Genomic DNA, 14,756 nt, shown 5'->3' with positions numbered 1-14,756 from the left:
GCATTGCAGGGAATATGGTTCGGATCCATTTATATACGGATTGACCCAGTGACGCGTAAGAGGATGGCCACCGACGCAAAAGATAAAAGAGACACCATAGAAATGCAAAGGGAGGAGATCGATCGGCTGAAAGAGCGCGTGCAGGAATTGTACGATGAAATGTGCGGTTCTGAAGCGCGCAGAACGGTTTGGTGCGCTGATAACTATGGCAACGTGGCTAAGGAGTCCGTTAAGGACTTCATGCGATATCCCCCGTAGAAATGTTAACAATAAGGTTAAATCTTTGTTAAGGATACCTGGAAACTATTCCAAAGAGTGTCTCAGAATGTTGACATTGTTAAGGATGCCTGGAAACTATTTCAAAGAGTGTCTCAGAATGTTGACGTTTAGGTTAAATCTTTGTTAAGACGTGCCCTTCAAAGGGGTTGTTATTTTTATTTATTATTATTATAAATATCCCTAATTATTCTTAATAATAATAAATAAAAATAAGAATGGGATTTGAGACTCTTTGCACAAACCCAACTTTACTATTTTAAGCCGCCTACTAATCCTTACGGGCTTTCCACATATACTTAACAAAGATTTAACCTTATTGTTAACATTCTGAGACACTCTTTGAAATAGTTTCCAGGCATCCTTAACAATGTCAACATTCTGAGACACTCTTTGAAATAGTATCCGGGGCAAAAGAGTCCATTAAGGACTTTATGCGGTATCCCATATAAGGGTTATTAAATCCTTATTATATATGGAGTGTGAGCGGTGTAACAAGGAGTTCAGCAGCAAGCAAATGTTAAAATACCACCTGGAAAAGAAGGTGTGCGCTAAGAAGGCACGCGAAAGGCGTTGTAAGGAGTGTAATCGCCTCTTTAGCAGCGCGCAGATGTTGGATTACCACGTTGATAACCGCGTTTGCCTAAAGAACGTATGTGAGCGCTGCGAGGAGGACAAGAACGACGAATGGCATCGACATCGGTGCCGCGGCAATTACGACCTGCTGAGCGTGGCTTGCGAGGAGCACGGCGACGTTGCTGCACGATGTTGCCCAAAGGAAACCCAAAGGAAATTAACGCGCCGGAAGAAGGAAATTGACCAGCGCTTTGCGGAGTTTGACTGCGTCGAAGGCGTAAGGTGGGAAGATAGGGAATATTGGGAGGCAACCTGCTGAGCGCTGCGGCTGTCAAAGAGGTGACCAAGCATATTTGGCAGTGCCTCTACGACGGTCAAGGCGGCTTTAAGGAGTACTTAGATCTGCTTTGAGGCCTGGCATGCCGGCAATGAGGCGGCAAGGAAAGCCCGTAGAAGTTAGTAAGGCGGCTAAGATAGTAAGATAGGGTTTGTGCAAAGAGTCTCAAATCCCATTCTTATTTTTATTTATTATTATTAAGAATATTCGATAATAATGAATTAAGGATATTTAATAATAATAAATAAAAATAAAGACCCCTTTTAAGGGCGCTTGCATAATCTAATAATAATAAATAAAATAAGGACCCCTTTTAAAGGTATATGCTAGCGCAGCTGCCTTTCTGGGAGGCATTCTAATTACCCTTTCAATATATGGACTGTATTACTTGCGAACTACCTGCCGACTGCATTACCCCTCGTAAGCCGCCGCGTAAAAAATACACCTGCCTTCATTGCGACAGGGTATTCTCCGAAGGATCCTTTGTGGGGCATTGGTGCTCCGCGGATCCTAAAGCGCAGCGGGCGCTTAACTACAAAGAGGAGATGGAGTGACTGTTCTTTCAATGTCAAACTTCCATCGGCCATTTACCTTACCATAGCTGCGTAAGTGGGTGAATTCCTCGCCCTGAATTACGTACCGCACGCAATCCGGCGCCCAAAGGGAATATTCCTTGCCTTCTAAGTCTTTGAGGACTAACCGTAAACGGTCGATGTCTTCGAAGACGACGTAATTTTTTATTTCGTATGCTTTACCGTGGCAAGATCACGCCAGTGAGTCAAGCTGAGCTTCATTATACCTATGGAATATCTTTAGGTGCGTTTTCAAAGTGGCGTAGGACTTAAACCGCTTTACACAGCCCTTACAGGGAATACGAATGCCATCCGCGTAATCCATCAGGGCACGGCAGATGATGTCGTAATCGTTGCTAACCATCGTTAGGTAACCATTTACGTCAAGCTGTGAGATTTTCTTAGATTGCTTCGCGGATAAGACGCCGTTTCCTTTTGGGGTTTTCAACTCAATACACAACCCGCGGTATTTCTTATGCGCATTTAGGATTAAGAGGTCGGGTTGACCGGCTTGGTAGCCTTTTCGCCAGCAGGTTATTCGCTTGCTGTCTGAATCTTGAAGCTCGCCAAGACCCGGCGCTATGATGAAATCGGGGTAAAACCTACGTATGTAGTCGACTACCTTCGCGTGTAGGTCGGCTTCATTTTCGATCTTAAATACTAACTTGTTTGGACCGTCGAAGCGCTTGTTCATCGCATATTTACCCGTCTTTCTCAACGCGGGTAGGACTTCTTCGAGGACCCAATCTTGGAATTCTTCTGCCTTTGCCATCTTCGAGGAGAATATCAACTGATACAATCCGGATTCGTTCACATACAGGGAATGTGGGTGTGAATTGGAAGGGAGGCGATTCACCTCCATTCTAAGTTCGCTAAGCCTTACCTTGTATTTATCGCGAACGTGCACCTTAATTGCATCTTTTGGGCGTTCGTAGCCCAATGCGGCCGCTACTTCCTTTGCTTTGAAGTACAATTTATCGCCTTGCACGACTTGCAGTTTCTTACCGTTGCTTTCAAATACGCGAAGCATTGTATATTCAAGAAATATTTTAACATTGACGACTTCATTCCTCAGCCGTCCTAGTAGGCAACGCTTTTCAATTGGTTCATTTCTACGCTTAACTGCGCGTCAGACACGACGAAGACGTAGCAGTTTATTTATCACCGTCGCCCGCGGAGGCATTCCTGGTGCGTTTGATCTCCAATGTTATGCCATCCTGCGTATTTACTAGACGGAGGCCTTGACCATGTAGGTCTTCGTCGTTAATGGTGCGCATGTCAATCCACAGCGCATATTTGTCCTTAAAGAATTCCTCAGGGGCTAATTTGGTCGCCAAACTTGCGCATGGCCTCTCTGTACACGTCTGCGGGCTTTATCCCCTGGGAGTAGACCTTGTTTGGAACGCCGTTTATGTTGACCCCCACGTTAGTAATGTTGGGGTTGTGAAAGGCCTCGGAGTCGCGCTTACCGGCTTCGTAGGGTTTGGCAAACACCAACATCAGCCCCGTGAGACTTCTTCGGGGGAGGTTAATGCTTTGGTTGATAACCTCATCCGTCTTATCCAGGAAGCTGAACGTCTTATACATCACTACGTGGTCGTATAAGAATGCCTTTCCGGAGCTGTATTCCATGCCAGCGCTACGGGCCAGCTCTTCGCTGTATACCGTTTCGTACTGTAGCTCTAAGTTGGTAATAGAGTATGGGGTTGTCGTGGTAAGTGCAGTGCTTAGCCCACCAATAATGTTATTAGCATCTGCTAAAGTTACTTCAAACTGTAGCTCGGATAACTGTCTTGGGTAATACACACCGTGATTCGTGATTACTTCAAAGTCCAGTGGTATGACATACTTACTACCATAGGCGGTCTTTATTCGCTTTGCGTCTGCCACTGCGGTTTCTCCGCTGCCGTCAGTAGGTTGCGTTTTCGTAGGTGTGCGGACCTTACGTAGAATGACACTACCAATTCCTTGTTCTATCCTTTGCGCGCGGTCAAAGGCCGTCAACCATAAGTCTTTGTACGTGGTATACAGATCGTACCTATTTAAGTCCAGCAAGGATTCCCCGGCGAACTTTACGCGCATCTTAGAAACGATGTTGCGACCCACGTTGTTAACGATAATCCTTTCATCTGTGGGGCTTGACTGTACCGCTAGGTCAAACCTTCAAGCGCCAGGGTGCCAGGAACCAACACTAGGTTATCTGTTAGGCGGGGCACGCCTACGTACAGGGTTTCTTCCAGGTTTAGCGCTAGAAGGTGTGAATGTGACCCGGTGAAAGGTGCGTTCTGCTTTCAGTCCGCCAACCTGCTTAGGTAATACGTTGGGATTTAACTTTGAGCTTATCATATATAATGGAAGTAGAAGGAACAGATCCCGAATTGGATCCCCTTACCGAAGAAGGCCAGGCTGATATTAACGACAACGAATATGAAGAACTAATAAAGGTCGCAGATACTAATTCTTCAATGCTCGACATTAAATTCGTAACCATGTTTGGTAAAGAATGGAGAAGCTTTAAGAAAGCCTTTGCTCGTAAGTGGGGGGAAAAGAACCCCGGCAAGTCTCCCCCTGAGTACATAGAGCTTCAAAACATGGGCGAGCCGGAAGCAGCCGCGCGGGAAACCGTAGAGTGGGCAATGCAAGAGCTAACGCAGCGCTAACGACAACTTTGATGCTGACGACGTAAAGCTTACGGAAAAGGGAAACAAAGTCCTCATAAGCGTCCAAGACTTAAGATTTCCCGACAAAGACCGCTGGACAAAACCGCAACCCCTCTTTGATGAGGAGGGCAACGTTAGGGGCGACGTCTCAAGATTAAAAGGCTTTCAGCAGGCTACTAGGAGCATGTTAGAAAGGTTGCAAACCCTGAATGAAAAGGTTGCGCTAGAAAGGCGCGCTATCGAACTGCAAAAGGCGCTGGAAGAAAAAGAGGCGGCGTACGAAAAGCAAAGTCGACTACTTGCTAATGCTGAGAAGAAGTTTAGTCAACGAGACGTAAGAATGGAAGAAATGACGAAACACTTAGATCAGGCTTTACGTGATCGGGATAAAGCAGAAAGGGAGTTGGAGGAGGCTAAGAAATCACATGCTCCGACGGCGGCGTTAGAAAAAACGCTAAAGGAAAGGGAGTCAAGCTATAAAAAACAATTGTTGCGGCTGGGTCAAAGTAAAGACGAAAGCATACTGCAAATTAAACGAGAAGCCGAAAAGGCTTTAGATGAAAGGGATACAGCTCGACAGGCTTTTCGCCTTGCTCTGCAGGACCTAAACATGAGTCAGGAGGAAGTTAGGAAATTACAAACCACCATAGAGGGTTCTTTGGTGGAGCGGCGGCAGTTAGTTGCTGAAATCAACATTAAAGAAGAGCAAAATCCAGCAAAAAACTCAGGCCATCGAAGACCTGGAAAAAAACATATCCGAAAAGCAGGAAATAATTGCGGACCTAACTCGTACCGAAGAAGAAAGGGAGGCTGCCCAAAGGGAATTAGAAGCCCTTCAGGAGAGAGTTGCGGAATTACAGGCACAAAAGGACAACCTGGAAAGAGAATTGGGGCTTACCACCAAGGAAAAGGTAAAAAGAGCCCTTGTGAAGTATGGCGTTCCACTGGCATTTGCGGTCGCTATTTCGAGCGTAGTAGGAGTTATCCTATCCACGCTTAAGGCTACGGGCGCGGGCGTAAAGAAATTAGGCAATGGGCTGACGGACTTGGGAAAAAAGATGGCAGCCGGTCTTCCTGGGCTGCTGGGTTCGGTCGTTTGCCTTGGCGCTTAGGGCCGGCGGCGAACTGTTAAAGTTCGTGGGGAATAACATTTGGATCCTGGTCGTCGCTATTGGAGTGGTACTCCTGAAGAAGATGAAGGGCTTGATCTTATCCTTGTGTATTACTGGTGGCTTATCGTCGTCGGGCGCCCGAGGCGTCCTCGACTGCGGATAAGTAAAGATGGTATTCGCACCGCCTTGATAATGCGGAACTAGTAGTATGACGGTCATAGTGCTAATGGGCTTATGATTCCAAATAGCATCCGGAATGGTACCCGCACCACCCCAGTCTTTGGCTGCGTTGGTTATTAGGGTCCTGGCATAAGAACCAGCCTTATCCTTTACCATTACTTGAAGCTTCGCATGTTTACAGTTGACCATCATGTGAAATGTTATAGGCATCTGGTCTTCACTGGTAACCGCATGGGGAAAAGCCGTAAAATGGACTGGATGCCTGGTGTTATTTTTCGTCCTGTAAGGCGGCAAAGAATCATCATTTTCGTCAAGCATCCTAAATCCAATAGTACCGCTATAGCCCACGCCTATGTTAATCGTACAAATGATTAACCCAAAACCACCCACCCCTACAAATAATCCCGTATCCTGCCAACCCTTTAGGTATTCCTTTTCCTCCAAATGATAGTAAAACCCAGTTTCCTTTACGTGTGGGTTGTCCATATATACCAGGAAATAAATTCCCCTCTAAAGACTAAGCACCGTAAGAGTGCTAATGGTCTTGTGGTTATAGGTCGTATCCCTTTGATTTTCTATACTATTTATGCAAACGCTCCCGGTGTCATCTACGCGCATTTGCAGCTTTACCTTCCCATGGCAATCAGCGACCATGTGGAAAGTCCAAACCGATAGATTTTCCTCGCTGGCTGGGTTGGGCTCTACGGAGAAATGCGCAGGCTCCCTGTTGTTCGTTTTCGCGCGCATAGGCTGCAGTATGCCATTCTCATCCAGGAACCTAAAGCCAACGTTTGCGTGACTATACGCGCCAATGCAAATACTACAAAGGATTAACTTCTTTCCCGAGTGGTTCAAATCCACAGACATTCCGGTGACATCAACCCAAGATGGTAGGGTATATTTTTTCTCGCCTGTGTAAGTCGTATAAACACAATCTACTCCAGCTACGTAGGGGTTGTTCATCGCCATATATAATAGCTCAGACCAATGCTTGCAGCTGCTAAGCCGGCTTTTAGTAAGTCATGGTCATATTCCTCAGGTATCGTAGGCAGGACCTTCTTTGATGGTTTCTTAACTGCGGGTAGCTTCGTTTCGTGTGACTTTTTTGGTTTCTCTACGAAGTGAGTAATGCCCTTGGTCATGTCAGAGTTCACGTCATTCACCCCAAACTTCATATCCTTAGTAGCTCGCTGCAGCTTGTTGTTATAACCCACAACGGAATTGGTGTTAATAACCAAATTACTTGGCATTAACCAACAACCAGGCGACAAAGCGTAATCCAGTCGCACTTTAGACTGCTGCACCGCTAATTGATATCTCTGCACCGATTTAGATATGTCATTTTCTATTATTGCAGACTCAAATAAAGTTAGGAATTCTTGTTGCGTTTCCTGTGAAGCGCCTTGGGATCCAACAATGGGGTTGCGGGTATTTACCTGCGCTCCCAGGATGCAGTACACGAATGCTTCAATGCTACGGTTAATCCTGGCTAGGTTCCTTAAACCTTTTCCTTTCATTAACACAAATGGATCCCAAGTGCCGGGGTAGTTCGTTTGAATCCTGGTAATTAATGAATTATTACCCTTATTACCACCCATATCACTGAACTCTAACTCATTACTTGGGTATTCCTGATGTCGGTAGTCAGCCGGCTTCTCACCATTGGCACCCCAAACGTAAACTATACCCAGCCCATGCGTCTTACCCTCCTTATAACGAAAGTCTTTTTGCTGTGGTTTGAACTCATTAATTAACCTTTCCAGGGCTGCGGCGTCATATCGGTTATTCATTGGATTAAATGCTCCATCTCCTGGTAGGGGTGCGTTAAGCTCCTTCAACAACCTCCTTACCGTAAAGGCAACGTGAAACTGCATAATTGGAATGTGAAACATGTCCGCGGCAACACCACAACCTTTAGTGGCAGCCCAAATAGCAAAGTCTAACTGCTGCGGCCAATACCGCATATTGAGCCCTGCTAACCATTCCCTGGCCTCTTTACCCGACGTATGCTTCAACATCGTATTCTTATAGATATTTCTTAGTATTACGTTAAATGATTGTTTACCCACTGAAATCTTCAGGTGCGTTACCAGCTTTTCGAAGTTGTTTACACCACCTTCAGCATCGTAAAATGGGTAATCTTCCGTGGTTAACAATAAGTTTCTAGGAAAATTAGGTGCTTTATGCTCGGGTTTTGGTGGCCTTTCTTTATGAACGGGGCGTACAATCGTCAATCGCTGCACCTGATCACCTACTTGCTCCAGCTTTGAATGTTCCAAGTCTGCATTGCTGTACATCCTGGAGCCGTTAAAGTAAATCCCATCGGGTCTCCTTTCGAACTTACTAGGGTCTGCATGCGGAAACATCTTCCTAAAGGCCCTCCAGTTCCAGTAATCCCGGTTGTCGTGATGTGGCTGCTCCTCAATATCATTCCCAAAAGCGTCGTACATTAGTATATATAATGGATGTTATACCTTCAGCACCTCAGTTGTACCCAGATGTTCCCAATTATCACACTACGGCACCAATAACGGATGCCGAAAACTTCAGGCTTAATAAAGCGAACTTAATCCTGGCTTACTTGGAAGGGCAGACAAAACACTACGAAAAAGTTAGGAAAAAGTACGTTAGAGCCCGGAGTACGCTACATAAGATTGCGATAACTTCAGGATCCATATCTGTTGTGTTAACGGGCTCTGGCGTTGCTACTTCGCTTACTGGGCCGGGAATAATCGTTGGAGTTCCTTTGGCCGGCGTTGGGGCAACCTGTGGTATTATTTCTGCTGTTGCTACGGGTATTATGAAAAAGCTATCCACGAAAATATCCAAGCATGACACGACAATAGCTCTGTCTAGGGCTAAAGTAAATACTATTACCGACCTTGTCTCAAAGGCTTTGCGTGACAGAAAGATAGACGACGTAGAATTCTCGCTTATTCTGACCGAAGAAGACAAATACGAGAAATTGAAGTCGGACATAAGGAATAAAAAAACAGTCGTAAAAGATCTTTCCGAGGAATCTCGCAAAAAGATCTACCAAGAAGCGAAAGAAGAGCTTCAAAGAAAGCTTGCTCAGTAAACATCTGCTTTGAAAAGAGCGTGACGGGATTCTATTTACATATCGAACGTCAGTCTAGAAATTACGCGTAATATAAATTCAGTGAATTATTACGCGTAATATGAATTATTTGGCGAATTATTACGCGTAATATGAATTATTTGGCGAATTATTACGCGTAATATGAATTATTTGCATAACCTTATTTGGCAAATTATTACGCGTAATATAAATTCATCGTATGAATTACGCGTAATATGTTATTGTCGCCTCGGAATCCATCCTAACAGGGGGTGGTTGGGGTCTATTTTGTAAAATATTTCGTAAATTACGTCAGGGTAATAAGGAATATCCTTATCCAGCCGACAAAACATCCACTCGGCTTTTGTCATATCAGAAACCTCAGGAATAGACTTACCGGTAATTTCAGACAAAAGATAGGGAATAGCTTTGTAATATTTCCCTAGCTTTAATTTTTTCAACGTTTTCCGTAGACTTTGTGGGGTTGGCTCTTCTAAATGGTCTATGATTTTCTTCTTTACTTCGTCACTTAAATATATCGGATGTAAACCTTGGATATGACTCATCCAGTCCCTAAAGTATTTTATTCTTTTGTATGGGGTCTTCTTACGACCTCCATTGGCGTAATACTGCTCTCTGGTAGCATTTGGTACGGCATTACGAATATTCTTACCACACTCGTAACACTGTGCTGACGTGTCGTCTTCTATTTGCATTTTCTTACCACAACACCAAAAGGGTTCTGGCTTAGGTACGATAACTTTAGGTCTTAGACAAATTATACAAAAGTCGTTAACGAACTTCTTACATTCTTCGCACTCCATATATAGACTAACATATTTAAGTGCGCTGTTGCCCTCAACCACACTTGGAGTGGGGGTCGTCCGTAGGTGGATTTTTGACACGGGTCTTGCCCGTGTTGAGATTGCGCTGGAACCCCCATTCCCTATACGGGTAATCCTGGCGTAAAGTAACATATTTCGAGTGCGCTGTTGCCCTCACGGGTAATCCTGGCGTAAACTAACATATTTCGAGTGCGCTGTTACCCCCACGGGTAATCCTGGGGGTCTCATAGGGAATGAGGGCTACGCAAACACGGGTTAGTGACTTTAAACGGGAAATCCTCGTGTGGTCACTGCGCTAGAACCCCCATTCCCTATACTACTGTTCACGTACAATGTCTGTACATTTTTATTGTCTATTGTTCATTATACAGGCAAGTGACGAAGAGGTTTTCCTGTACGCCCGTCGCATAGTGATCGCCGAACTTCAAGCCATAACATTTCGCGAATACCTTCCATCGTTGCTGGGTGGTACCAAGCATATTCCTCTTTACCAAGGTTACAATAACAGGATCAATGTGGGAATGAGCAACATCATGGCAACTGCTGCCTTTAGGTAAACTGTTCAAATAAACCTTGGCAAGAAACGATGCATTAGGGCCGATGGATTGCTTTTAAAACAATGATAACATCTTTAATCAAATTTATGAAGGGGCGTGGCCAGGGGGCTAATTTCCCTCCCCCCCCCCCCCCCCCAATCCCCACCCTGTAGCTTCCAAAACACCTAGTGGGCAAGTGATAAATTCGACTTACCGATGTGCTAACCCATCTTTTCGGCTACGGCCCCTGTTATGTCAACTAACATTGCGATCATGCCTTTTGTCCTTTTCGTGGGTAAGAGTGCACGCCACGTACGCCGTACACGCAGCGAGTCATATTGTTTGTTTGTATCCTTGTTCTATAGATATGGTCATAGTCAAGTTAGTAGTCATCTCTGGCGACTGAATGAAGATGGTAGCATTAGTGACTATGGGCACCTTCCTGTTCGAGACTCTTACTTCGTACCTGAACGAGTTGAAAGAGAAGGTGGAATCGAGCCAATTCTACGAGGTGCTGTTGCTCAACCTGCACAAGAAATCGACTTGAAGGTTAGGAAGCTAGTGCTTAGAACAATAACCTGACGTAAAGGTACACCATGATTCTCTTGTTGTTTGGCTCTATTTTCCATTTGCAGATGATAGACGATTTGCGTAACGTACTCTTTCCTGTTGGCCGACATAACGGCCTTGATCTAGCAGCTATGAATATACAAAGAGGTCGAGACCATGGTCTGCCAGACTACAACACTGTCAGGAAAATGGCTGGTCTACCAGGTCTGTACGGGAAGATGATACACTTGAAGCAAATTTACATCCTCGAGTAATTAGAGAACGTTTTCATGTGACGTCACAGGGCCAATGATAGGGTACCAAAACAATACATTTTCTATCCTCCGGGAATTGAACTCTATTTTTATGCAAAAACTGTGCAGAAAGTTTCCATTGTTTGGTACACCAATATGGCTACCTTGTCACGTGAGTGAAAACGCTCTATACCAAGACTGACCGAGTCTTCTTCAAAATAGTTATCCCGTAATTCATCATTTTTTGATGATTTGACTATTGTAGTTAAATTATTGAAAAACGTGATTTTCTTCGTCACAATTCGTTGTGTTTTAGGATTAAAAGATTTCTCAGACCTTGTGAAGAACAAGCGTGTTGCTCAAGACATGAAGTCATTATATGGTCACGTGGATAATATAGACTTGTGGGTAGGAGGCCTAGCGGAAGAGCACGAGAAGGGTAGTGAACTGGGTCGAACCTTTAGAACGTAAGTCTCAATGTCCCCAACTATCTTAGTCCAACCTGTATTCATCACTTCTCTGCTCTATGCAGTTTCATCTCCATCCTCTTCTTCCTCTCATCTGATCTCACGTCCCTTTTCCCATCTCACCCCACCCCCCTCACCATTTCCCCACCCTCCCCCTCTCCCCACCCTCCCTCCGCCCCCCCCCCCCCCCACCCTCAGTACTTTAAAACGACTAATATATAAGACATTTTAGTATTTTTCAAAAATCAAATATTCCAGTATGATTTTATATGCCCTGTGAATAGCAAAGTATCGTGCTACTTACAGGGTCAACTGATCCAAAACTAAGCACCACTGAAAATAAGAGAGAAGTTTGTTCATTTTGAAATATTCAGAGCTACAAGACACTACTTATACACCTAAAATTTGCTTAAGTATTGAGTTAGCTTGCTGGTACTAAAGGGACTTCTGCCTCCATTCACAGGATTTTAACAAACAACTTTCTCAAGATACGTGATGGTGACAGGTTCTGGTACCAGAAAATACTTGACCCTCAGGTAATCAATCTTATCTTGTTTGCGGCGGTTTGACACTCCCTGAGGCCCATCTGACGCATCCGTCTTCACAATTAGACGTCTTCAAGCTCACAATAAAATATACATATCAAACACTAATCCATTTTGCCTTTCATTAGCTTCTGTAATAACTATCTAAAATACCAACTTTTTAATCAAAAATCAAAACAATTTGATGGCGGTAAAATGTCGCGTGATCTGATCATTTAAATTATCAAAACAAACACTTATAGTTATTGATTTTCATTAGCTTTTCTATAAGATGTTTCAGAAATTCTTGGAGTAGTGCTACCACATATCACTCAAAAACCCTTGAGACTGATAAATGACAATGAAACAGCCGCCATGTTGGTTGATCTAACATGAGATCGGAGCTGATGAGGATTACTTTATTATCGTCAACCATCATGGCGGCCATGACGTAACAACACCTCAAGAATAGCATCTGGCGGACTCTACATTAGAACATTTTGGGAAATGTTTCATATAAATTACGGTCGATCTAAGAAAACTGTGAACACCTAAAATATGCCTGGAATGTTAGGCATCGTGTTCTGACCAATCACATGCAACAGTTAATTAGAAATGAATTCGTTCTCGCATGCGATTGGTCAGAACACGATGTCTAACTTTCCAGGCTTATTTTAGGTGTTAACGATTTTCTTAGTTTGACTGTAATTAGTACAATGCAATAGATCTCTTAGTTGTGATTTAACTCTTGTTTTGGTATATTATGTCCAGGAAATCAAGATGGTCCATGGTCTCACCTTGGGACGAATTATTCGCCTGAATACTAACATCAAGAACATTCCAGATAACGTTTTCTTTTCTACCCAGTACTGCGCAGGCGTAGAAAACTACCAATGCAAACCACGTGATCCGTTACCATTGTGTAGAAACGACACATCAGTAGGTCGAAAAGAGCATTCAACCAATCAGGAATATGGGTCAAATATATTTATTGGGCTTGCCTTGCTTTCTTCCGTGAGTTTCGTGGTGAATGCTTTCCTTATTTTTCTATGGTTGAGAGAACGAAAATCCGTACGAACACTTCAAAGTAAAAACAGCTGCAAAGTCGAAAATGAAATGCACAGTTTCACGAATACAGTAGTAAAAGAGGACCTGGAAGTGTAGTTGTATAGAAATTACACACTTTGCATCATTTAAAAAACTGAACAAAGCTCTAGTTGGATATTGCCAAATGCTGAAGATCGTAAATCATTTGCCAATACTAACGACTATTTGACAGAGACATATCTAGGCAGTGAGAAAAATGTGAAATATTTGTTGAAAATGATTTGCTTAATGGATCTGTTTTGGTTAAAAGGCAACCGCATCAATGACAACAAAACTGCCCATTAATCAGTCCCCTGTCGAACTGAGATCAACCTTTAGAGCCTCAAGCAAGGTGCAATAAGAACTAGGATCTATTGGCAGTAGGAAATTACAAAACGATAACGTGAATGTACTATTAGGCATGCCGGTAACTACGTTAGAGTTAATTACCGAGAACGGAGGCAATAAGCCATATACATCCCGAGGGCCGCAGGCCCAAGGGATGTATAGGCTTATTGCCGACGTTCGAGGTAATTAAGTATTTTATTTATCAATTGAGAAGGTTTTCTATCAAATGTTGCTCATTATAAATGCGAATGGTCTATGTAATGTTTAATAAACGAGTAGGAGTGTTTTATCAGGTATAAAAGCACGAGGCGTAGCCGAGTGCTTTTATACCTGATAAAACACGATCTACGAATTTTTTGAACTGCTTAAAACACTCATGAACAATTTATAAGATTTTGGTTCAACTGGAGCCACCATACACGTCACGAACATGGATTTTTATACCTCGATAGAGATTTGACGTCACGGGCATGCGCAACCAGATTCAATAGAAGCTCCCACACGTTGGATATTGCGTGCCAAGGCAAAGACAGGTACGTTAGTCAAAGATCTTTAGGGTTGACTATGACCTTGATGAAGCTCTATGTTTTCATCTAAACTTGGATGAAGAGGACTTTATCGGGTATAAAGGTTCATGCACGTGACTTGTATGGTGGCTCTAATTGGACCATAAGCTTATGAATTATTAATGAGTGTTTTAAATATAGTTATTAACCGGGTTAATAACTATATATTGACCTCGCATTTATAATGAGGGTTATAACAAAAATAAAGCCTTGTGAATAACAAAGAAAACCGTGTCAATTGAGAAATAAACGGCTTAACCCCCCGTTATATACCATTGTATATGTTATACACATCATAAGTAAGTTGTTCAAAACGCACATACTCAGGCAACTAGGGTGCTAATCAGCACTAAAGGTACAAAGGTACTGCTGGTCAGTCTCACACCACCTTCATCATTTGAAATGTACTGATTTTTACATGCACATATAATAGCAACTGTCTAAATTTTTTCTTCGCCTTCATCATCCTATTTAATGCTGCAACGTATTTACAGAGTCTTGTGGGAGGGAGCTGGGTATGGCCACGCTTTTGTTTGAAAATATTAAATAAATAAAAACAGACATACGAATATGATTGGTTCCCTTGCTTGTGTTATATACATTCCTAATTCAAAATGGTCTTTTTTACGCGATAGATACCATGGTGGGTTTCATATTAATCAAATTATATTTTCCTCAGTACAGTATCCTAAGAATCGTGTGTTCTGATTGGCTGTTCGAGCGGGCAGTAGGTGTGTGACCGCGGTCCGGTATCCTGGGATAAGTAATTGCTAAAACAAAAACAAGACA

General features: G+C 43.3%; 1 protein-coding gene across 1 annotated transcript in view; it reads left to right on the top strand.

Moving 5' to 3' along the window:
* The window catches only part of LOC116306893 (uncharacterized), a 43,845-nt gene extending 29,309 nt beyond the window's left edge, over positions 1-14,536 (top strand). The window contains exons 22-27 of the mRNA XM_089040829.1: positions 10,009-10,190; positions 10,539-10,722; positions 10,809-10,947; positions 11,293-11,443; positions 11,907-11,979; positions 12,739-14,536. Coding sequence (XP_088896955.1) covers positions 10,009-10,190; positions 10,539-10,722; positions 10,809-10,947; positions 11,293-11,443; positions 11,907-11,979; positions 12,739-13,131 — 1,122 coding nt within the window. The 3' untranslated portion in view covers positions 13,132-14,536. The remainder of the gene's footprint in view (positions 1-10,008; positions 10,191-10,538; positions 10,723-10,808; positions 10,948-11,292; positions 11,444-11,906; positions 11,980-12,738) is intronic.
* Positions 14,537-14,756: the final 220 nt, after the last annotated feature.

Source organism: Actinia tenebrosa, unplaced genomic scaffold (genome assembly GCF_029948245.1).
Source record: "Actinia tenebrosa isolate PJP-AT-01 unplaced genomic scaffold, QUT_ActTen_1.0 PGA_scaffold8__29_contigs__length_14323225, whole genome shotgun sequence".
Lineage (NCBI taxonomy): Eukaryota > Metazoa > Cnidaria > Anthozoa > Actiniaria > Actiniidae > Actinia > Actinia tenebrosa.
This window is presented reverse-complemented; position numbering and strand designations above follow the sequence as displayed.